Source organism: Stigmatopora nigra, chromosome 16, assembly GCF_051989575.1.
Source record: "Stigmatopora nigra isolate UIUO_SnigA chromosome 16, RoL_Snig_1.1, whole genome shotgun sequence".
NCBI lineage: Eukaryota > Metazoa > Chordata > Actinopteri > Syngnathiformes > Syngnathidae > Stigmatopora > Stigmatopora nigra.
Window position 1 is genome coordinate 10,805,420 of NC_135523.1, and position 24,581 is coordinate 10,830,000.

The 24,581-nt window shown below is 40.2% G+C and overlaps 1 protein-coding gene across 2 annotated transcripts in view; it reads right to left on the bottom strand.

Moving 5' to 3' along the window:
* Window positions 1–16,924: 16,924 nt before the first annotated feature.
* gtpbp8 (GTP binding protein 8) overlaps window positions 16,925–24,581 on the bottom strand; it is a 43,513-nt gene continuing 35,856 nt past the window's right edge. For both annotated transcript variants that reach the window (XM_077735948.1, XM_077735949.1), the window contains exon 8: window positions 16,925–18,302. In XM_077735948.1, the coding sequence (XP_077592074.1) occupies window positions 18,203–18,302 (100 nt within the window). In that variant the 3' untranslated portion in view covers window positions 16,925–18,202. The remainder of the gene's footprint in view (window positions 18,303–24,581) is intronic.

Consider the following 24,581-nt stretch of genomic DNA (forward strand, 5'->3'; position numbering starts at 1 on the left):
ATTAAATGTCAATAATTGAATAAGATGTCTGCCTACAGTTATTGATAATTACAAAGGGTAATTATTAATGAACCTATCACTTTTTTATCAGCGCTTTTCTTGTGGAAATCCTGATGCGGTCCAGTCTCACCCAGACTCTGCCACAAGTGGCCCCCAGGTCAATTGAGTTTGAGACCCCTGATTTACAACAGAGTCCACAAAAACCTAGTATACGGGATAACATAGGGGAAGCACGAGATATTAAAGTGGCACCCTCAAACAAACACGGTAAAAACACCCTCCCAGACAGGTGTCCAAATAAACACCCACAAAATACAGGAAATAAGGCTGAAGGGTGCCACTGTCAGAACTGATGTAATCAAAGTCTAGACAGGGGAATAACTAGGTGTCCAAATGCACAAACTATATGTATAACCCGGGGTGTCTAAACTTATCTCAAGTCCCCCTATGCAACCCAAAATCTTTAACTTTGCCAACATAAATACTAAATATAACAAGGAGTAACGTACTCACATTACCAGGTGAAGCTGGGACAATCAAACCTTTCTTTTCACTAAACCATGTGCTCTCTAAGGAAAGAAAGGACTCCACTGCCTCACCATTTACAATCATAGGCAGTCAAGGGAGTCAGTCAGGAATCAAGAGAAGCCAAATCCAGCAAGTCAGCCAGAATTGACATAAAAAGGGTTTAAATAAGGGCAGGAAGTGAATCTTGATTGAAGGAGGGATGATGGGGAAGTAGTCACAGCTGTGTTGGCCTGCGCAGGGCTTGGTCACAGGGGTGGAGCCACAGCTCCATGTACCTGTAGAGGAAAAGAAACCACACGCCCTCCTACACAGTGTGTGTCCAGGCTGACAGCCGTAACAATACTGTTTTCGGGATTGAGTCATTTTGTTGTTGTTGTTGTTGCTGCACTACAAGCGCCTGAGGATTGCCCTCAGATAGCGCTAGAGCTGCCACTGGAACGCGGATTATTTCATCCGGGGGGTAGTCGGAGGTGAGGGGCAGTCAAATGTCTCCGGCTGTATGAAAATCGTAGGGTGCCACGTTCCTTGTTGGCAGCTCTGAGTGGTATTTGTTGGAATTCGCAGGCCGCGGCTAACGGCCTCTCAGGAGACACCACGTGCAGGTTGAAATAGGAGTGTCTTTGAGATCTGGTCTTGGTTTGCAGCTTTTATTAGTTCTTTCATCACATTGCTGTGGATGTCCATCTTCTTCAGTTGGTATTATTGCCAGGTGTCTTGCTGTTGACCAGAACGACATTTTTGTTTGTGTTATCAGTAGATCCACTTCATGGGGGACTTTGAGTGAGATTGGATGGAACAATACAAGTTCAGCTGTTGTCTGGATGGCTAATGCTGCTGCGCACACTGCTCGTACATACGATGGTAGAGCAGCTGCAACTGGGTCCTGTCATTTTGAGTAGAACGCTACTAGTTTCATCTTTGTTCCATGTGGTTGTAGCAACACTGATGTCCTGAACGTCCTTTTGCAAGTCACTGTTTGGGTGAATGGTTTTTCATACTCAGGAAGTACAAGGACTCCTGATTCCAAGATTTGTTGCTTCACTTCCATGAATATTCGGTTTCCTTCTTCAGTCCATGTTACTGGGTCCCTCAATGTCATCTCAGTAGCATAGATCATGTCTTGCAGTGGTTGAGTACGGTTCTGCATAGTTTGGAATCCAACTCCTGCAGTAGTTAGTTAGGCCTAAGAATAATAATAATAATAATTGGACATAGGCTTTGTCATCATCATTAACTCAACAAAAAAGCCTAATTGTCATCATACCCAGCTGCGTATGACGAAATTGGTAGTGCTTCTCCATAAGGTGCATTTTCCCGGCAAAAAACCCAAATAAGAAATCATTTCAGACTCGTTGGCATATTGCCATAATAGATACATCTCATCAGCCCAAACGGATCACTTAACTCTCACTGTCTTTCACTTTCCTTCAGTCAGCCAGTAGGCGGCAGATCACCGCCCAACATCTTTTCATGTTACCTCACCCCAAAGTTATTACACGGAATGGAGTGTGTGTCTTGTTACCGCAAGTTTAGAGTCCTCATGATGTGGGAAAAAACTGTCCTTAAGCCTATTTGTCCATAATTTGTGAGACCTATAGCGTCTGTCAGAGGGCAAGAGCTGGAACAGGTTGTGACCAGGCTGGTAATGGTCCCCGACAATGTTCCTGGCTCTGTTGAGGTAACGAGGGCTGGCAATGTCTTACAGCGAGGGCAGAGAGAAGCCGACGATCTTCTGGGCAGGGTTAATCACTCTGCATGGCCTTTTTGTCTGCTGCCGTGCTTCCAGCGTACCACAATGTGATGCAGTATGCAAGGATACCCTACACAGTGGATCTATAGAGGGTTACCAGATGCTTAGTTTCCAAGTTGTTCCTCCTGAGTACCCTGAGGAAATGGGGTCGTTTCTGGGCCTTTTTCTCTACTGCTGTGGTGTTAGTAAACCAGGATAGCTTATCCCTGATGTGGACCCCCAGGAATTTAACGAACTGGCCCCTGTCTACACATACTCCATTTATGAGGAGTGGGGCCAGATCTGTGCTTACCGTGTTTTTTAAAGTCCAGGATTATTTCTTTAGTTTTCGTGGTGTTCAGTTTTAGTTTGTTCACCGAGCACCACGAAAACAGTTTGTTGACCTCATCGAGAACGCCATCATTTGTTTTTATCTGTGGTTTTGGACATTGTTGGATGGCTTCTCGCCTTCCATCTCTTTGTTCCCTTCCTTTCTGTGAGACTTGATGTCCCAGGTAGGTGACTGACTCCTGACAGTACTGCAGATTCTTCAGCGACGCCTTGTTCCCAGTTTGTTCCAGATGTTGGAATTATGTGATCGCTTCTTCTTTGTTTTCCTCTTCTCTGAGACTGGCTATGAGTATGTCGTCTTCATATACTAGGATCTGTGTGGTGTCTTTATGTCCATGCTGACTTATACATACTGCGATCTCTTGTGAGAATATTGTGGGGCTTTCACAGAACCCCCGTGGCAGCCTTGTTTATGTGTATTTGGTTCCCTCGGTTGTGAAACCATACCATTCTTGGGCTGTTTTGTGTAATGGAACCGAGAAAAATACATTGCTTAGGTCAATCACTGTAAAGAATTTCTGATGTGGTTTTAACTCGTTCAACAGTATGTGTGGGTCTGGTACACAAGGTGCTCTGGATTTTACTGCTGCATTGACCTGTTTTAGGTCCTGGACCAATCTCCACATCTCTGTTTTCTTTATGGGACAGATAGTAGTGTTACTTTGGCCAAACTGATTTTATTATTGTTTGTTAAGATCGCGAAATGGAAGATAGTCTCACTAGCTGGCCTTGTAATTGTTTGTTCAGATCGGGGAATGGAAGATAGAGTGGTCAAACTGATTTTATTATTGTTTGTTAAGATTGTAGAATTCAAGATAGGCCAACTAGCTAGCCTTTCAAGTGTTTGTTCAAATCACGTGATGTAAGATAGGCTTTAGCAGGGGTGGCCAACCAGTCAGAGACCAAGAGCCACATTTTTTACTGTGTTACCGCAAAGAGCCACATTTTTTACTGTGTTACCGCAAAGAGCCACATTTTTTACTGTGTTACCGCAAAGAGCCACATTTTTTACTGTGTTACCGCAAAGAGCCACATCACACACATACCTTTGCTCAGCCAGATTTATTGTAAATGTCACACACCAGCATAGTAATGACATAAATTGACTCCTACAGTACTAACAGCACACGCCAGTCATTATCAACAATGAACATTGTGTGCACTGTCTCACACAGACAAACTCTCAGTTCAACCAAGTCCACAAACAAAAATATAATAATTTACAATATCGTTTTTCTTTTACTATGCATGTTACTTAGTGGGACTTCTGTCATAAAATCAGAGCCTATTTTTGCGCAACATTCGCTCCTTGTGAGCTGTCATTTATTATGAATGGCTTTTAACTTTTGAACAGCACTCCTCTGTTGGAGCTCTAACTCTCCACTTTGCAGTTAGGTAGTAAACCTCTTTTTCCTATTACAATGATCTCACTCTTTCTTAACCTGCTCCTAAAGTGTATTTTCAGACCTACCAGCTTTTACCCAGAATTAGTGTTGATGGGTGATTGTGTGGGTGGATGTATTTTCACTATTCTGTGTAAAAATAAAGATCCAGGAATGTTCTGGGACTATTTCCTATCATAAACAGTGTCCAAAACAGGCGATTTGCAATTAAAATAGTGGTTGTGTTAGAACCAGGCCCAGTCAGTTCTGGTTGGTGTATTTACCCAGAAATTGTGTCCAATGATTATGGGGATTATTTTTCATTATTCTGCATTAAAATAATCATCTAGGGATGTTCAGAAATTCTGTTATGCCCGCCCGAATCAATGACCTCAATTTGGGCACTTGATTTACATGTGGTGGTTTAGTACTAGGCCCAGTCAGTTCTGGTTGGTGCTTTTACCCAGAATTAGTGTCGATTGTGTGGGTGGATGTGATTTGACTATCTACTAAGAATAAAGATCCAGGGATGTTCTGGAACTATTTCCCACCATAAATCGTGTCAAAAACATGCATTATGCGATAAAAATAGTGGTTGTATTAGAACCAGGCCCAGTCAGTTCTGGTTGGTGTATATACCCGTAACTTGTGTCTAATGATGATGGGGATGTTTTTTTGACTATTCTATATAAAAATAATCATCTAGGGATGTTCGGAAGTTCTGTTATGCAATGACCTCCATTTGGGTACTTTATTTACAAGTGGTGGTTTAGAACGAGACCCAGTCGGTTCTGGTTGGTGCTTTTACCCAGACTTTGTGTTAATTCTGTGAGTGGATGTATTTTCACTATTTTGTATAACAATAATGATCCAAGATGATTCTGGAGCTATTTCCCCACCATAAACAGTCTCCAAAACAGGCATTTTGCGATTAAAATAGTGGTTGTAATAGAACCAGGCCCAGTTGGTTCTGGTTGGTGTATTTACCCAGAAATTGTGTCCAATGGTGATGGGGATGTATTTTTGATCATTCTGTATAAAAATAATCATCTAGAGATGTTCAGAAGTTTTGTTATGCCCAAATCAATGACCTCAATTTGGGCACTTTATTTACAAGTGGTGGTTTAGAACCAGGCCCAGTCGGTTCTGGTTGGTTATTTTACCCAGAATTTGTGTTGATTGTGGGTGGATGTATTTTCACTATTCTGTCTAAGAATAAAGATCCAGGATGATTCTGGGGCTATTTCACACCATAATAGTTAATAATAGTTTCCAAAATATGCATTTTGCGGTAAAAAAAACAGTGGTTGCAATTTAACTGGGTCAAGTCGGTTCTGGTGGGTGTTAAAATGATAAGGATGTACATTTCACAATTCTGTCTAAAAATAATAATCCAGGGATGATCTGGGGCTTTTTTTATACAAGAATCAATTACCTCCATTTGGGCACTTTATTTTACATGGTGGTTGTATTAGAACCGGGCCCAGTCGCTTCTGGTTGGTTGTTCACCCGTAATTAGTTTTGATTGTGTGAATGGATGTATTTTCACTATTCTGTGTAAAAAATAATGATACAGGATGGTTCTGGAGCTATTTTCCCACCATAAACAGTGTCAAAAACAGTTATTCTGCGATTAAAATAGTGGTTGTATTAGAACAAGGGCCAGTCGGTTCTGGTTGGTGTATATACCCGAAAATTGTATTCTATGATGAGTATTTTTGATTATTATGTATAAAAATAATCATCTAGGGATCTTCAGAAGTTCTGTTATGATTTTCCAGGGCCGCCCTGCTCTTGACGGAGTGGCCACCCAGCGGGGAGGTGTGTGTGCCATGGCGGGAGATTCGTGCTGCCCCTTCATCCCTGCCGGCACGTCCTGCTCGGTCCATGATGCCCTGCAGTCTATGAGGAACACGCAGAGCGCTGTGACCGATTCGGTTCCACAACGAGGATGGCTTGACTGGTTCCTCTTAAGCTCATGGACACAGCCACTTTTGAAAGCTCTAGTATCTTTTGTAACAGTTATTGCTCTTGTGCTTGTCACCCTAACCTGATGTTTACCCCGCTTCTCAGCTTTGACCAAATGTACCATTAATGCCACATTCGAACGTACAATGATTATGTAAACCGAGCTAATGCTAACTCGTATGCCCACGCAACAACCCATATCCCAATCTGACCCTGATGTTGTGCTATGATGTGACACTGATTAATATGTCTTTCCTATTCTGACACACAAGGCCATGAGGCAATCGTTCAAAGCGGGAGGTCAAGGGAGGAATTTTCCCTCAACTGCATGAGGGTTTTTGCCCCTTTCTGGTGGGTGAAACTCCAGTTTCAAGTGATTTGTGAAGAATTTTATTTAAAAGTAGCATCGGTAACAAAGTTTGAATATTTTTACAGTCACAAAAGGAGGTAATTGTGGGATGGACTGGCCAACTGGCTTAATAATTGTTTATTCTTGTCGCACCATGTGGTCAAACTGGTTTTACATTTGTTTGTTAAGATCGTAGAATGTAAGATAGACTAGCCAAACTGGTTTTACAATTGTTTGTTAAGATTGTGGAATGTAAGAAAGGCTAACTAGCTGGCCTTGCAATTGTTTGTTCGCCTCGCAAAATTTAAGAAAGGCTGGCTAACAGGGTTTGCAATTGTTTCCTTGTATTGTGTGATGTGGCCAGCTCGCTTTGGAACTGTTTGTTCGAATGGCCCAATATAAGATAGGTTTCAGCAGTTTGTGTGAGCTATAAAAATATCGTACAACCTTAACCTGCAAATGTTTAACCATATTAGCCCAAAGTTTTGTTTACATAAACTCTGTCCTACATCACGGTCTTGGAAATATTATCCTATCTTCCTATATAAAGATTGACCCACTGTTCTTTCAGAGAGAATTGCGAGGAGGACAGACTGTGAGCGGTTCACAGCTGTTTGAGGATTCTCCCCCACCCTGCAGTCTGGTAATAAACCTATTTCCTATTAAATTGATCTCATTCTTTTTTAACCCGCACCAGAACTTGTATTTTCAGATCTATCAATTTTGTTGTCAGGCGGGTAGTATGAGCTTCTGTCCCCGGAAAAGGCACTCTCGGGCGTGAACAGCGTCTAGACGTGATACAGAAAATGGGTAAAAGTGGTCAAAATGCCTTCAAAAGTGTTCCTAAGCTGGGTGAAAGTGTTTAATACAATACAAACGATCGTTGGAAAAGTGTCGAAAATGTATCAAAATTAAGAAAATAAAGACATATTTGGGAAAAAAAAATTTAATTTGTCGTCAGGCGGGTAATATGAGGTTCCCTCCCCGGAAAAGGCGATCTCGAGCGGGCACCGCGTCTAGACATAATACAGACGTTTTTAAAAAATGGGCAAAAATGGTCAAAATGCTGAAAAATATGACATATTTTACTCATTCTTTTAATTATCGCTGTTTCATTTTGATATTACTACTGTAGGATTAAACTCTTGTTCTTAACTCAATTACAATGAACAAAAGGCTCTGTCCGAGATTCTTCTTTTGAGGTTGAACTCACGCTGATAAGGAGACAGATGGTCTGGACTTCAAAGGACAAGCAGGGACAGAGGTCTGGATGATGTGGATTTGAGGATAGAGAGTGTGAAGTCCGGAGAAGACCCCCCTCTCGGCAGTCGTGGACCAGTCCGCATGTCATTGTCAATCAGCAAATCAATATGCATTGTTGTATTAATAGAACTGAGCAAATGAGGGTCTGGGCGATGTCTTTCTCATCCTCCGCTTGGGACAGCGACACTCAGCGGGCTTATTCTTTGGGAGGGAGACCCGGAGCTCTGTATGGATCAATTTGTCAGGAATAAATCATCTGTGGATTAACTCCCTCAACCCTGGTCTGTCTCCTCCGTTGCTGAACACACTCCATTGTTAGACGGGATAAGACAGAGTTAAGGAATTGGAGTCAGGTGCTATGACTATTAGTCTAACAATGCCCAGAAACGTGTTCCAAAAGCGCGGTAAAAGTGTTTCAAACGTACAATCGTTGGAAAGGTGTCGAAAATATGTCAAAATGAAGAAAATAAAGAAATCGGGTAAACTGCGAGAGTAACTATAACTCTCCAGGTCAACCAGGGTCCAGGGTACATTTAGGTAAAAAAAAACGCTTAAATTTGTTATCAGGCGGGTAGTATGAGCTTCCCTTCCCGGTAAAAGCCACTCTCGAGAGGGCATGGTGTCCAGACGGAATACAGACGTTTTTCGAAAGTGGGAAAAAAATGGTCAAAATGCCAGGAAAAGTTTTTCAAAAGCTGGGTAAAACTGTTTAAAACGAAGAATCGTTGGAAAAGTGTCGAAAGTGTGTCAAAATGAAGAAAATAAAGAAATCGGGTAAACTGCGGGACTAACTATCACTCTCCATGTCAACAAGGGTCAAGTGCACACTTTTGCAAAAAACAACAACAAAAACGCTTAATTTTGTTATCAGGCAGGTAGAATGAGCTTCCCTCCCTGATAAAAGGCACGCTAGGGCGTGAACAGCGTCCAGACGTAATACAGACGTTTTTAGAAAATGGGTAAAAATGGTCAAAATGCCCAGAAAAGTGTTCTTAACGCTTGGTAAAAGTGTTTTAAACAAACAATCATTGTAAAAGTATTGAGAATGTGTCAAAATGAAGAAAATAAAGAAATCAGGCAAACTGCAAGTAACTAGAACTCTCCAGGTCAACCAGGGTCGAGGGCACACCGAGGCAAAAAAAACCACAACTTTGTTGTCAGGCGGGTAGTATGAGCTTCCCTCCCTGGGAAAAGGCACTGTTGGTCGAGCACGGTGTCTAGATGTAATACAGATGTTTTTTTTTAAATGTGTAAAAATGGTCAAAATGCCCAGAAAAGTGTTCTTAAAGCTGGGTAAAAGTGTTTAAAAAGAACGATTGTTGGAGAAGTGTACAAAAGGTTCAACTTCAGGAGTAACTATCACTCTCCAGGTCAACCAGGGTCAAGTGCACACTTGAAAACTTTCATATTCGGCCAAAACGTGCTTATCAGCGCATGAAAAGCACATTTTGTGATACGCGGGAAGAACGGCAGCAGACAAAAAGGCCTTTCAGAAAGTGATCACCACTATGCAGAAGATCGTCGGCTACTCTGCCCTCACTGGAAGACATAGCCAGCCCTCGTTACCTCAGCAGAGCCTGGGACATGATCAGGGACCCATACCACCCTGGTCACAATCTGTTCCAGCTGCTGCCCTCTGGCAGATGCTGTAAGTTTCCCGCATCCATTGGGACTCTAATCTTGCGGTAACACAACACAATCCCTTCTGTGTAATAACTTCGGGGTGAGGTAATATGATTAGACATTAGGTGCAAGGTGATCTGACACCTACTGGCTGACTGAAGTTAAGTGAAAGACAGTGAGAGGTAAGTGATCCACTCAGGTGGTGATGCGATGTATCCATAACGGCAGAATGCTAAATTCGAGTCTGCAATTATAACTTGTTTGGGTCTTTTACTGAAAAAAAAACACACCTTGTTGAGAGGCACTACAATTCCGTCATACGCAGTTTCTGGGTCTTATTACAATTAGGCTTTTATTTTTGATGATGACGACAAAGCAAAGGTCCGATTATTTGCTTAAACAATGTGTAAAACTGTCAGAGACACAAATATCTGTCTATATATAGTGTAATATCATCAAATTCAAGCAAGTTTTTCATTTAACTTCATTCTAAGTGATAGTAATTAAGTTATAATGAAAACTATCATACTCGGCCAAAACGTGATTTTCAGCCCATGAAAAGCACATTAAGGCAATAAAAACTGAAATGTTCCCCTGCTGCCAAACAAACTGTCAGAGACACATAGTTACTGTGTATATTGTATAAAATCGTCCAATTCAAGTAAGTCTTTCATTTGGCATCATTCTAAGTGATAGAAATTCAGTTATAATGAAAACTATCATATTTGGCCAAAACGTGAATTTCAGTGCATGAAAAGCACATTAAGGCAATAAAAACTGAAATGTTCCCCTGCAGCCAAACAAACTGTCAGAGACACATAGTTACTGTGTATTGAAGAATACGACATATTTTACTCATTCATTTTACTGTAGCTGTTTCATTTTGATATCACTACTGCAGGATTAAACTCTTGTTCTTAACTCAATTTACAATGAACAAAAGGCCCTGCCTGAGATTTTTCTTTTGAGGTTGGAGTCACACTGATCAGAAAACAGATGGAGAGGGACTTCAAAAGGCAGAGGAAAAAGAGCTGGGCGGATGGTCTGGACTTCAAAGGACAAGCGGAGACAGAGGTCTGGATGGTGTGGATCAGGATATTGAGGGTGTGAAGTCCGGAGAAGACTCCTCACAGCAGTCGTGGACCAGTCCACATCTCATTGTTAATCTGCGAATGAATATGCATTTTTGTTATACTATAACTGGGAAAACGCGGGTTTGGACGATATCTTTCTCATCCTCCGCTTGGGACAGCGATACTCAGCGGACTTATTCTTTGGGAGGGGGACCCGGAGGTCTGTATGAATCAATTTGTATGGAATAAATCATCTGTGGATAAACTCGCTCAACCCTGGTTTGTCTCCTCCGATGCTGAACACGCTCCATTGTTAGACAGGATAAGACAGAGTTAAGGAATTGGAGTAAGATGCTAAAACTATAGTCTAACAATTTTGGTGAACCTGACGTGCGTCGGGGAAGGAGACTGCCTAGACAAATAGGGGTCGCTTAAGACTTAACGCCAGACTCCAAAGTACCTCGGGGACGTGATAAGGATTAACGCCAGAGTCGGGGACTACGAAGTACGTCGGGGACGTGATAAGGATTAACGTCGGAGTCGAGTACTCCGAAGTACGTCGAGGACGTAATAAAATCGTCTGGTACGTGGCACGTCGGGGACGTGGATTAATTAAGGGTGTAGTTCGGGACACCCCGCTGGAGTCCGGGACTTCGAAGCGCGTCAGGAACGTGAGACTTCCGACATCTTTCTTTGGAGACTTCTTTGTCAGGCGCCTGCAATCATCTATTAAGGTAAGCAAAATACCTATTGCTGGTCTGTCAAAATTCTGCTATTGGATTTTTTTTATTTGTGGAGAAGTCACCATAGAAACATGATCTAGATAAGGAATCAGGGATTCCGAAAGGGTGGAATAGGAGACTGTTGTATGCAAGAGACTAGTACAAAAATCGGGTAAACTTATTTTTTAGAGTAGAACTGTGGTTTATATGACACAGGTATTTGATCAGGGGATATTTCCGTGATTATATGTCTGGAGTGGGGGATTCCAGAGCGGTCGTTTTGAGATAGCGGAAACGTTCGTATGAAAACAAAGGAATAAGAGATTCCGAAAAAGGTTGTATGCAGAAGACCTGGTGCAAAACAGTGCAAAGAAATCTGCAACCTTATTTTTAAGTCTTCAGCAGGGAAACGACTGGGTCCACAGATGTTTGATTCCTAGGATTGACTCAACAGCAGCCCACCACAGCAACAGCGAGGGAGGTCAAGGGAGCAATTTTCCCTCAACTGCGTGAAGGTTTTTCGCCCCCTACTGGTCGGTCTAAACTCCAGTTTGAAGTAATTTGTGAAAAATTTCATTTAAAAGTAGCATCGCTACCAAACAAAATTCGGATGTTTTTTAGACTCACAACAGGGGGGAATTGTGGGATAGACTTAGCCAACTGGCTTAAAAATTGTTTCTTCATTTTGAGCCCGGTGGCCACACTGGTTTGTTAAGACAGTGGAATGTAAGATGGGCCAACTAGCTGGCCTTGCAATTGTTTGTTCAGATTGTAGAATGAAAGATAGACTGGCCGAACTGATTTTATTATTGTTTGTTAAGATCGCGAAATGCAAGATAGTCCAACTAGCTGGCCTTGTAATTGTTTGTTCAGATCGTAGATTGTAAGATAGACTGACCAAACTGATTTTAAGATTGTAGAATTCAAGATAGGCCAACTAGCTAGCCTTGCAAGTGTTTGTTCGAATCACGTGATGTAAGATAGGCTACAGCATTTTGTGTGAGCTATAAAAAATATTGTGTTTGTATACAACTTAGCCCTGCAAATGTCTAACCAAATAAGCACAAACTTTGTCCTACACCGCTGTCTTAAAAATATTACCCTGTTTTCCTATATAAAGATGGACCCACTGTTCATTCAGAGAGAGTTGCAGGAACATCGCGCTGAACAGCACTCCACTGTTAGAGCTCTAACTCTCCACTTTGCAGTTTTGGTAATAAACCTCTTTTTCCTATTAAATTGATCTCACTCTTTCTTAACCTGCTCCTAAAGTGTATTTTAGATCTATCAGTACAATTTACCGAATAATTTGGATAAATGCCATGTCTGCATTGTCGCAAGGCACCTCCTGGTTTTATCTATTTCCCCTCATGAGGATTATGCTTGCTATTAGTTATTATTCTATTTTTCTTATATTGAGCTGTTTTACTCACTCTCTTGGCACAGTATTTCTATACTTTTACTCTATTTTGACAGAATCTTCGAAGTCCTTGACGGTGGTTGCGATCCCCCTCTTCAATGGGTTCGTCCGGAAAGCCTTTTTCTACTCACCGTTGGTCCCAGACAGCAACTTTTAATAGACTTTCTCGGAGGCGATCCTGCTGTATACCTTCACGTATTTCTCCGATGCTTCAGAGAACGATTCCCCGCCCCACAGGGAACGGTATACGCAACTATTTCTCCGACAAACAGAGAATTTCCCAAACACTAGATGTGCTAGATTGTTTTTTACAAATTAGTTTAACTGTGCCTTACCGTTTTACGTGCTTGTCCTGGCTTGATGAAATTCGTCACCGGACCTCGGGGTGACGGGGGACCAATCCCTAATGGCCCCTTCCCTCAATGAGGGATGGCTGACGTCAGTTTCTTGGCCTCTTGATTTCCCGTCGTCCCGATGACAGATCTTGAATCTCGGGTTTTTCAGCACCAAAATGTCCGTTCCACTATGGTCATTCACAAGGTCGAACTCAAGTAAAGCATGCATGAGTGAGATTTTGAAGCTTCTGCAGAAGGATAGTACGGAGGTGGTAGGTCCGGAAAATCTGCTTCTACGATAACAATTTAAATCAGGGCAAGATTTCGTGACGTACAAATTCTCTAAGACAAGGAACATACAAATTCCCTATTACAAAGATGCATGGCCGTGACACGGATTGATGGTGAAGTCGCAGATGGAAACATTATTTGTTTACTTTTAAGATTATTTCACAATTAAGTCTAATTTTGTTTTACATTTTTATACCTTTTTTTTCTGTATCGGCTCTATTTGCCCCACCTCCACCCTGACTTTCAGCTGCAGCTAAAAGGAACCAATCTAGGGTTGTTTGCTTTTGTCGTCCCTTCAAAATATTCCCAAAACGATGCACACAAATGTCCTCACAATAGGATAATGCACGGCCACATGCCAATGAGATGTAGTGTACTCCTCTCATATCAGAGATCAAGCTCATTTTGAACTTACTAACGGGGGAAAGATACTGAAAAAATGCAATGCTCCACCCAGTGCTTGATTACACGAGGGAACTGCGGGGAGAAAGGCAGTGCCATAAATGTTCTTATGAGTAGCCTCTCGCGTCCAATGTATGCTCATATATCAAAATTTGTCTCGTGTCTCAAGATAAATATTTGCTTGAAATTTTACTTATGTCTCAAATTGCTCATATTTCGGGGCACTCGTCTGTCGAAGTATTACTGTGTTCCCATGAGGAAAGCAACTCAAGATCACGGCCACGGGCTAGCTGCCCTCTTTTCAAAACTATTTTTCTTTCTTCTAATGAGATTCCATACAGGTCACTAACAGCTGGACCCGAGTCTTTTTAAATGAAACTAATAGATTTATCAATAAGTACTCCCATATCTTTTTATTCTTGCAAGAAGAGAATCCATCCACACGCGCCTCCGGTCAGATGATTCTGAAGACCCCGGTGTCTCCTTTGCTAATATATTCATCAGTGTTAAGTAACATGCATAACAGCAGTCTAAACAGTACTTAGTGTTTCATAACAATTTCTCTCAGTTCTCAAAACTATTGTCGGTTTGTCGAATCTTCACGAGTGTTGTTGCGGATCATCTTGAGGAGTCCACAGTTCCCAAGAGCTTGTTGTTGAACCATAGTCTCAAGAAGTCCAGGTGTTAAGGACAAGTGACCTCCAAAGGTGTTTTGGTTAACTTTGGAGCGAGCATTTATTTTGCAAGAGATAGATTAAAACTCCATTGTATTAATGTCACCTTTATAATAATGATGAACATAACACTCCTAATAAGCAAAGCGTTCTTCATTGCAAGCACATATATAATATTGATAACTCGTTAATATATGTAATGTTTAATATCCAAAATAAGCAAAGCGTTCGTCATTGCAAGCACATACATAATATTCATAACTCTTACATTCCTAATAAGCAAAGAGTTAATATATGTAATGTTTAATATCTTTGCAAGCACATATATAATATTGATAACTCTAACATTTCTAATAAGCAAAGCGTTAATGTGTAATGTTTAATATCACTGCAAGCACATATATAATAATGATAAACCTAACATTCCCCCTGTTATTATATATTTGTACGCAATCCCATAATAATTTGTGACAAATACAAATACACTTGGGGGAAGTACGTTGTTTTGCTCTACCAGAATTCACCTTACTTGCATATCTGGCCTGAAAAAGGAAGAACAAAATCATTCTCGTTCCACTCACAATTTGCATAATCTTGGAAATCAATGTTATCACAGTAGGCTGTCTAATAAGCAGATACAATGCTTGTAATTCGGAATTTGTTTAGAGCTACTGTATCAACTCTAAGTCGGTCTAGCAAAAAGCGTAAGCAGGGGATAAGACAACATCCACACAATGTCAAAGTATTAGCCAAAACCAGCTATTGATATCACCTCGGTGAAAGCCAATTGCTTTACATTTGCCGAAGGCCTTATACCAACGGTCTGCCACAAGGTGGACAGTTCCACTCCAGAGTGCTTCTTCATTTCCGGTTGGGTTCAGGGTCAGGCTCAGGTGAGGGACCCATTGGGGGACGTGTTGTTGAGCGCAACATTTTCAAACATTGCGTATGCCCCCTGCTCCATCAAGAGCACATCAATCGTGAGAAGCATACCAGCCGCTTTGCGGCCCATGGAAGTCATGAGACTGATGGCTGCCAGCTTTTCCTTCATTGCGAATCCAATTTATTTTCTTGAACATTGTAATGGATGGTATTCACCCTATTCATTTTTTATTTGACATAACCCGAAGAAAAATACACTCCTGCTGCAATTTGGCAAACCAACCCATAAGTTGGATTGCCATTCCTCGATTAGGCTCAACTTCGTCGAGAGAGGCCAGCCGCTGCACCAAAATTCCGAGCCACCAATTGTATCTCCACTCTAAAACAGATACTGGTAAAAACAGTGAAACCAAAGCACATAGTCTGGTTTCTTTTGACAGTATTTACCTAACAGAAACCCACAGAGACCCTTTTTGGTCTCAAAGGTCTTCCTCCTATTTTTTGTTCAACACAGGTCCTTTTCGCCTGGGACGTTACAATTAATATTACTACAGCATTCACACCAGCCACTCACACACACTGTATGGCCAATCAAATGATAAGAAATCTTACCTTTTTCCATCCGTAGATTCGCAATACGGTGTGGGCAAAATAGTCAGCAAATAACGCTTCTCCTTCGGCTCCCTGATCTACGACGCCAATTGTTGGAGTTTGAACAAAATGCACTATATTATCTGGTGCCAGACAGAAGACAAGACCCGCTTTATTGCAAAACACGGCATCTTTTATTGGCTGAGCACAGTACAGTGAAAACGTGAATGACATCTGTTTTCTGTCGTCATCGGTTTGATATCTTTCTTGGTAGGTCCGCCCGACCCCTGCTAATAGAAATATAAGCTGTTTCTCCAGAATAACGGGCACCATAATATTCCACAATAAAATGAAAAAAAATCAAGGTGGAATTATGTTTTATGGACGCTCCCCTACTTACAAACATTCGAGTTATGAACAACAGTGCATACGAACATGTTTGCGCATTGGGTTTATGTCGAAAAATGTTCGTAAGTTAGATTTTGTATTGCGCGCCTTTTTCCGAGTAGTGCTTCATTCCGCCGCTAATACCAACGCCTGGCGCTGTGAGAGCCCAGCTCACCCCACCTTCCTCTGCCCAGTTCGTTGCAGTGCGGAAGTGCGTGAATGTATCTCCAGTGCGCAAAGAACCTTTTTCATTTTTATCATTAAATATGTTGTGCATCCATTATTCAATATGGTTGGTGAAAAGCGAAAGGCTTCTAGTGAGGCAGGTGCAAGGAAGAGGCAAGCTATTTCATTCGAAACGAAAGTGGCAATAAAAAAGAAGCCTGATGCGCGTGAGAAAGTGGTGAGCATTGCACAGAAATACAACTTGAATCGTTCGACCGTCAGTAAGTACCATTTATAAACAGAAAGATCGAGCAGCAGGACCCAAATATTGAACGTTGCACAAAGGTTGCAAATCAATTGAATGATGCCATACAGTGATACCGTATCATTTATGATGAAAAATAGAAAACTGCAATAGTCTTTAGATAGCTTATTTTGGCCAGTTTCTAGTAAATCTCTCGCTCTCTTTCACTCGCTCTCTCGGTAGCACTCTCACTCACTCGCCCGCTCTCTCGCTCGCTCTCATGCTCGCTCTCACGCTTGCTCGCTCTCTCGTTCGCTCGCTCTCACGCTCGCTCTCACGCTCGCTCGCTCTCACGCTCGCTCGCTCTCTCGCTCTCTCGTTCGCTCGCTCTTTCGTTCGCTCGCTCTCTCGTTCGCTCGCTCTCTCGCTTGCTCACTCTCTCGCTTGCTCACTCTCTCGCTTGCTCACTCTCTCGCTTGCTCACTCTCTCGCTTGCTCACTCTCTCGCTCGCTCTCTCTCACTCTAATGTATGTATATAGTACTGTACGTATTCTCTCCATTTTATTAAATGTTTTTTTCAGTACAAACCAATGCTGGTTACTTATACAAGCCTTAAACATACAAATGCACTTATATAAACCTTCAGTATACATATACAGGCCCTAAACATAAATTATAATACAAAATACAGGCCTTAAACAGTATACAGGCCAAACAGTATACAATATACAGTATACAACAGTATATTAAACAGTATACAATATACAGGCCTTAAACATAAATTATAATACAAAATATAGCACTGAATCAACTTACGAACAAATTCAACTTATGAACAATCGCTCGGAACGTAACTCATTCGTAAGAAGGGGAGCGTCTGGATTTCCAGGGTACTCTCCTCTGGCGAAATAAATGTAGACGGCACCGCCCCGACCTCCCTAAGATGGCTGTGCCCCGACATTGCTAAGATGGCTGCGCCCTGACCTAACTAAGTTGGCCGTGCTCTGAGCAAGTAGTGACGGGAACATTTTGCGTTTTATGCAAGATACCTTTTTTCATGAATTTCATTCATAGATGTCATAATAAATTTTGTTTAGCATTTTATCTGTTTATCTTTTCTCTATTTTGAAATAAAATAGCTCATGTACATTTTAACATTTACTTATTAAAAAAAGAAAGTCAGCAAGACACCACACAATTTTAGTATATATATATATATTTTTTTTCTTTTTGCGAGAAAGCAGCCCAGCCCGACCTGTCCCAAACTCAAAGTAATGATTGACATTTTAGGGCCGACCCGACCCAAATTTCAGGTCGGGTTGGGTTTGGGCTCAAGTTGTTACCTCTATCTTAAACTCTTTAAATTTGCGTTGGAGACTGTGCATGTAAGTGGGGGGAGATTCACTCGACACGTTTATAGGGAGGTCAGTGTCAACAACATCAATGCCCCACCCAAAATAACGAGCAGGTTTGACATGTCGTTTATGTTAGGACAGGCTGTCGGCACCACATATAAGGTCATGATAAGTCTGATTGTTAAAAGAGTCAGATATGCATGTTCACAAAAGGTGTGAGTATTGAGGAGCCAAAATGATCCCGTTTCAAATGTATTTCTACATATCGGTTGGTTGGATTGAAAAAAAGCCTGATACAGATATACATCAAAAAGTCCAGCGTTCGATTTATACTTCATAGCTCCATGCTTCTAAAATTTAGCATTTAATACTGTCCACAACAGACATTCAAAGCAAAAACAATATAAAAAAAAATTCTGCGACATCTTCGTGAAAACTGAGACACATGACCTTTGATGACATTCTTGTCACACAAATCCATTTTGAGAGGCGTCCTTCATCTTGAGATTTCCCGTTAAGTGAGCAATGAAGCATCGTAGGAGGTATATTCCTGAGAAATGGAGGGAACTGTTCGGGGAAGGGTGGGAAGGCACAGTTACCGTAACATAATATTTTTTATAACTAGTGAGGAAATATGGACTATAGGGATGAGATGGATACTTGGATTACACAGGTACTCATTAGGGTTAAAGCATCTTTGCCATGTTCAAGCATAAGAGGAGGAGAAACGCTTACTGTTACGGCGCGTGTTGAGAATCTTGTCCACTTCAAAATGAAAAGCACAGCGATTGCCTGCTTCTCACTTTTTACTACAGTAATACAGTGGTACCTCGAGATACGAGCTTAATTCGTTCCGGGACTGAGCTCGTATGTCGATATTCTCGTAACTTGAACGAAGGTTTCCCAATGAAATGAACTAAAAACAAATTAATTTGTTCCAATCCTCGAAAAACACATAAAAAACAGGATATTGGATTGGAAAAAATGTTTTATTCCTTCTAATTCGCCATCTATTTAAAAAGTAATACATAACTAGTGGTTTAATATTACTAAAATGTGTTTAATAGTACTACATTCATACAGATTTCGAAGGAGGAAAAGAGAGACGGACAGAGAGAGGGGGCACTTTTTAAACGGCAACAAGCTGGTTTCATAACATAAACATTTAAATTAACTTGTCACAGAGCTTGCCCGTTGTCACGGATGATATTGTATCACTTGGAAATTCCTTGGGGCTGGAGGTTAACGAGGCAGATGTGAATGATCTAACCGCTGAGCACCACGAAGAACTGATAACACAGGATTTAATCGAGCTCCAGGGGAGTGAACATTTGGAGGTGTTGCCGTAACTCAGTAGCTAGGAGTAGGTGGACGAGGGTGGCTGCCAAGCTACAAAGGATATCAAAGACATGCTAGAGAAGTAGCAAGAGTTTTCTGATTTGGTAGAAAAGAGGCACCCTGACAAGCTGGCAAGTGGTCGCGAGTTATCGTACCGTGAGGACATTTGTGCGTGTCATTTCCAAGATATTTTGAAGGGAAGGCAAAACGGGTGGAGTCAACCCGTAGAACAAAGTTAAAAAATAATAATTAAAATTCACTTTTGTGTTAAGTTACATTAAACGTATGTTTGAGTGTGTCTGTATATATTAATCCAAGTTCATTTAAATTTGTTTGTTCGGTTACGGACCGCCGTTTTGAAAGTTTAACGGCCGGGGGGGAAAAGCTACCAAACTGTAACATTCCCTCCCTCCTGTCGGCCTCGAATCTGCTGGTGGAAATGGCCGTCAATCTGGAGAGTGGACTTGGGTTTTTTTTTAGGGTTAGGGTTAGGCAAACTAGGTTAGGGTTAGGGTCGTGCACGGCACGATGCAGACACTCAAAAATAAATTTAATCTAACCTTATACTAAACTTAATTCTCCTTTTGTTTTACATTTTTATACCTTTTGTTCTCCCGGTTGGCCATTTGCCTCGTCTCCACCCTGACTTTCACTATGGAGGGGTGTTTGCTTTAGTATTTCCTTCAAAATCTTCCGAAAATGATGCACACAAATGTTCTCACAATAGGATAACGCACGACCACTTGCCAACAAGAAATAGTCTTGTATTAACGATCACTGCGCCAACGGGAGCTAACAGGCTAAGGGAAAAAAAAACACTGGAAAAAAAGCAACACTCCGACCAGTGTTCGTAGATAAATGTTATACACGAAAGATGTGCGGCAAATCAGACGGGTACGCTAAAATCATAAACAGCCTCTCATGTCTTGGCCACCTGGCTTTCTCGTATGTCGACATTTTTCTTGTATCTAGAAATAATTATTTGTTTAAACTTTTACTCGTATCTCAAAATACTCGTATGTCGGGTTGCTCGTATGTCAAGGTACCACTGTACCTCGTTTATCGTGTTTAAAAGGTTCTAAGACGAGACACAATATTAGGGACAGGTCTTTATGGGGTCTTTTTAATATTATTTGGACATTTAAAACCCCCTCTGTCCTATTTTTAACTCAATCATTACAATACTGTTCACAATTACTGCACTAACAAGAACAATTAAGATATCATTTTTTTTTAGTATAAAAGCACTGTGAATGGCTGACATTTCAGCATAAACACTCAACTGTCAGACTGATTAATCAATCTTAGTCTTATGATTGGGTTGACATGTCAGCACAAACACTCAACTGTCTTACACTGATGAATTACTTTTTGCCCTGCAAATGACTTAAACATATCGATCATGTTTTTGTTCCAACCTTTGTTTTGGTCTGTTGGGGAAGTGGGAGCACGGAGAGGGACAGGAACAGGCTGAACAAGCTGATCAGGAGGGCCAGCTCTGTTCTGGGCTGTCCTTTGGACTCTGTGAAGGAAGTGGGAGAGCGGAGGATGCTGACCAGGATGAGGTCCATCATGGACAGCACCGCCCACCCCCTGCACGAGTCGGTGGAGTCCCTTCGAAGCTCTTTTAGCAATAGACTGCGGTACCCTCACTGCAGGAAGGAGCGCTTTAGCAGATCCGTCCTCCCATCAGCTGTCAGGCTCTTTAACCAATAGATGGCTGTGGGTTAGGACCTACTGCATACCTGTCAACTGGTACGTTCTCGCCGTAATTGGTACAACTGAAAGCCCATTTTTATATTGGTACGCTGTACACATGAAAATGGTACGCTAAACGGTGATTTTGAGAAAAAAAAATAAATTAAGGCACTTTCTAGCCATTTTTCACCATCCGCCATTGTTTCTTCCCGGAAACGCATGTCTGCCAAGTGATATATGTACCGGCGCCTCTGATTGGCTAAAAAAAAAAGATCATGATAAACATTTCGTTTTGTAACACTTTCACCATGTGATTTCCGTTTCCTGTTCCCTTGTTTATGTTTACTTTCATTTGCAAAAAATTACAAAAAAGTAAAGTGGTAAGATTTTCCATGTATTTATACATATATGTAAGGGCGAAAACAAAATTTGGTAAGATCACAAATGGTTCGAGGTTGACAGGTATGCTACTGAATTGCGTATACATGTGCTTCTGTATATATATGTATGTATATGTATACGTGTGTGTGTATGTGTGTGTGTATGTGTATATATATATATATATATATATATATATATATATATATATATATATATATATATATATATATATATATATATATATATATATATATATATATATATATATATGTATATATATATATATATATATATATATATATATATATATATATATATATATATATATATATATATATATATATATATATATATATATATATATATATATATATATATATATATATATATATATATATATATATATATATATATATATATATATATATATATATATATATATATATATATATATATATATATATATATATATATATATATATATATATATATATATATATATATATATATATATATATATATATATATAGATAGATAGATAGATAGATAGATAGATAGATAGATAGATAGATAGATAGATAGATAGATAGATAGATAGATAGATAGATAGATAGATAGATAGATAGATAGATAGATAGATAGATAGATAGATAGATAGATAGATAGATAGATAGATAGATAGATAGATAGATAGATAGATAGATAGATAGATAGATAGATAGATAGATAGATAGATAGATAGATAGATAGATAGATAGATAGATAGATAGATAGATAGATAGATAGATAGATAGATAGATAGATATATATATATATATATATATATATATATACATATATATATATATATATATATATATATATATATGTATTTATTTATTAACTTACTATTAACTACCTATTTGTGTAAAATGCCTTTACTATTTCTGCATCCTCACCCTCTTGCTACTGCGACAAAGACATTTCCCAAATACGGGATGAATAAAGTTATCCAATCCAACCCATAAAGAGGACCCTTTTTCACTAATCTAGTGTCCTACAAATCAAAGGATTATAGTCAGGTGCTACTTGTTTCCATATAAACCACATTGAAATATGAAATGATGGGCTGGAACATAAACCAGCACCCATAGTGGCCCTTGAGGACTGGTTTGCCCACCCCTTATTTTCATTATGCTGTACTTTTTCTATAGTTTGCAAAAACACAATATTTCAATTAATGTAAAAACAAATTAACGGTTTAATTTGAATTCTCCACTTTTTCGTGAAACGCATTCGCTCCAGAAAAACTCAGAAAATGGGACAGGGGTACGAAAATGGGGTCGATGAAGGTTGGCAGCTCAGTATGTAGTAATCATAGGGGTGATCCTATTTTGCGGTTTTTCAATTATCGCGGTCATGTCTGGCCTACAATATCCGCAATATTCGAGGGAAAACTGAATATCACGGCCATGTCTACAGAGGACTTTAGAGGAGGGAAGAGGCACCATGGATGCTCATCCATATTATCGGCTGTATTCAGAAGAACAAATAAACTCCCCACCTAACTGACAATGGGCAGGAACTAATCAGAAGACAGTCTCCTCAGAGTACGTAGGCCTAGCTGATAAGGTAAGGCAGCAACCCCACAGAGCACTGCTTCCGAGTATCTTCTTGACCAACGCCTGATCCATCACCCACAAAATGGATGAGTTGGAACTTCAAATTGCTACCAACACCTTTGTTAGGAACTGCAAATTTATTCTCATCACAGAAACGTGGCTGCACACGCAAATCCCAGATGCCGCAGTGTTGCTAGATAGCCGAACACTTTTTCGAAACGATCGTTCAAAAGAATTAACAAGGAAAAGCAAAGGAGGGTGACTTTGCGTGTTCAAACATAACGAATGGAGTTGCAACAGTAGGATCATTAACACTGACTGCTTTTCTGATTTAGAGCTATTGGTACAGGCCCTTCTATTTACCTAGAGAGCTAACGGTTATCATAGTAATGGCTATCTAAATTCCACCGGATGCTAACGTTAGCACGGCACTGCTAACGGCTGTAAACAAACAGTTGCTTGACAAAAGAGTCCAGCTGCTGCCCCCTGGTAGACGCTACAGGTCTCACAAACCGCACGTATCGTGGGTGGTCCCGGTCCCCATTAACCGCGATAACCGAGGGAACACTGTAGACTTAAGGACAGTTTTTTTCCCACAGCCATCAGGACTCTCAACTTGCGTTAGCACGACACACAATCCCTTCTGTGCAATAACTTCGGAGTGTGCAATAATAGCGGGAGAAGAGGCGACGCTCAAGACCGAGCATTCAATCATTGTTAAGGGAGCGTGAGATCTGTCGCTGGTCAGAAGGAGGAGCTGTCGGTGCTTGCCAGGCTGCAACGGGACAGTTGTGTGAATCTAATCTAAAATGATTTCATCTAATCTAAAATAATTTCCTCTAGTCTAAAATAATTTCCTCTAGTCTAAAATAATTTCCTCTAATATAAAATAATCGAATCTATTCTAAAATAATATGATCTAAAATAATCAAATCTATTCTAAAATAATATGATCTAAAATAATCAAATCTATACTAAAATAATATGATCTAAAATAATCAAATCTATTCTAAAATAATATGATTTAAAATAATCCAATCTAAAATGATCTAATCGAATCTAAAATGACCTAATTGAATCTAAAATGATCTGATCTAAAATGATCTGATCTAAAATGATCTGATCTAAAATGATCTGATCTAAAATGATCTGATCTAAAATGATCTGATCTAAAATGATCTGATCTAAAATGATCTGATCAAAAATGATCTAATATAATATGATCTAATCTAAAACGATCTAATATTATATAATATAATCTAAAATGATCTAATCTAAAAGGATCTAATATAATATAATCTAACCCGACCCGACCTAACCTAAAATAAAATGAAATGAGACTCTTAACCTAACCTAATCCTACCAAGATGGGGTGAGATTCAATGAATTTGGTAGTTGCTTTTTTTTTTTTTTGTCATTGGCAAATCACTTCCACAGTGGTATGGCTACAGTATGGAGCTGCCACAAAGGGACATCCACTGTTGGGGGGCGACACAAGCGGAAGTCCAAAATTTTCTTTAAAATAGACGGGGTGCCCAATCATTTGGTGTGCCTCGGTTATACAATAAATTCAAAATTTTACTTGACTGACTGGTTTCATTTTTTGACGAAACGCTACTTATTGTGATCAACCGAGCGGACGTTCACCCTAAAAATAGCCTCCTCGCGTATGTCAGCATTACGGAAAATCCATTCAAAACATTCCAGACGAGTGGCGAGGCAGTTGAGGTCTGTGTGTTCGTAGCGCTTTTAACCCTCAAAAACACTCTCAATATTCAAAGATACAACGCATTAGAACTATAAGGAGGAAAGGCCTGACGTGAATGAC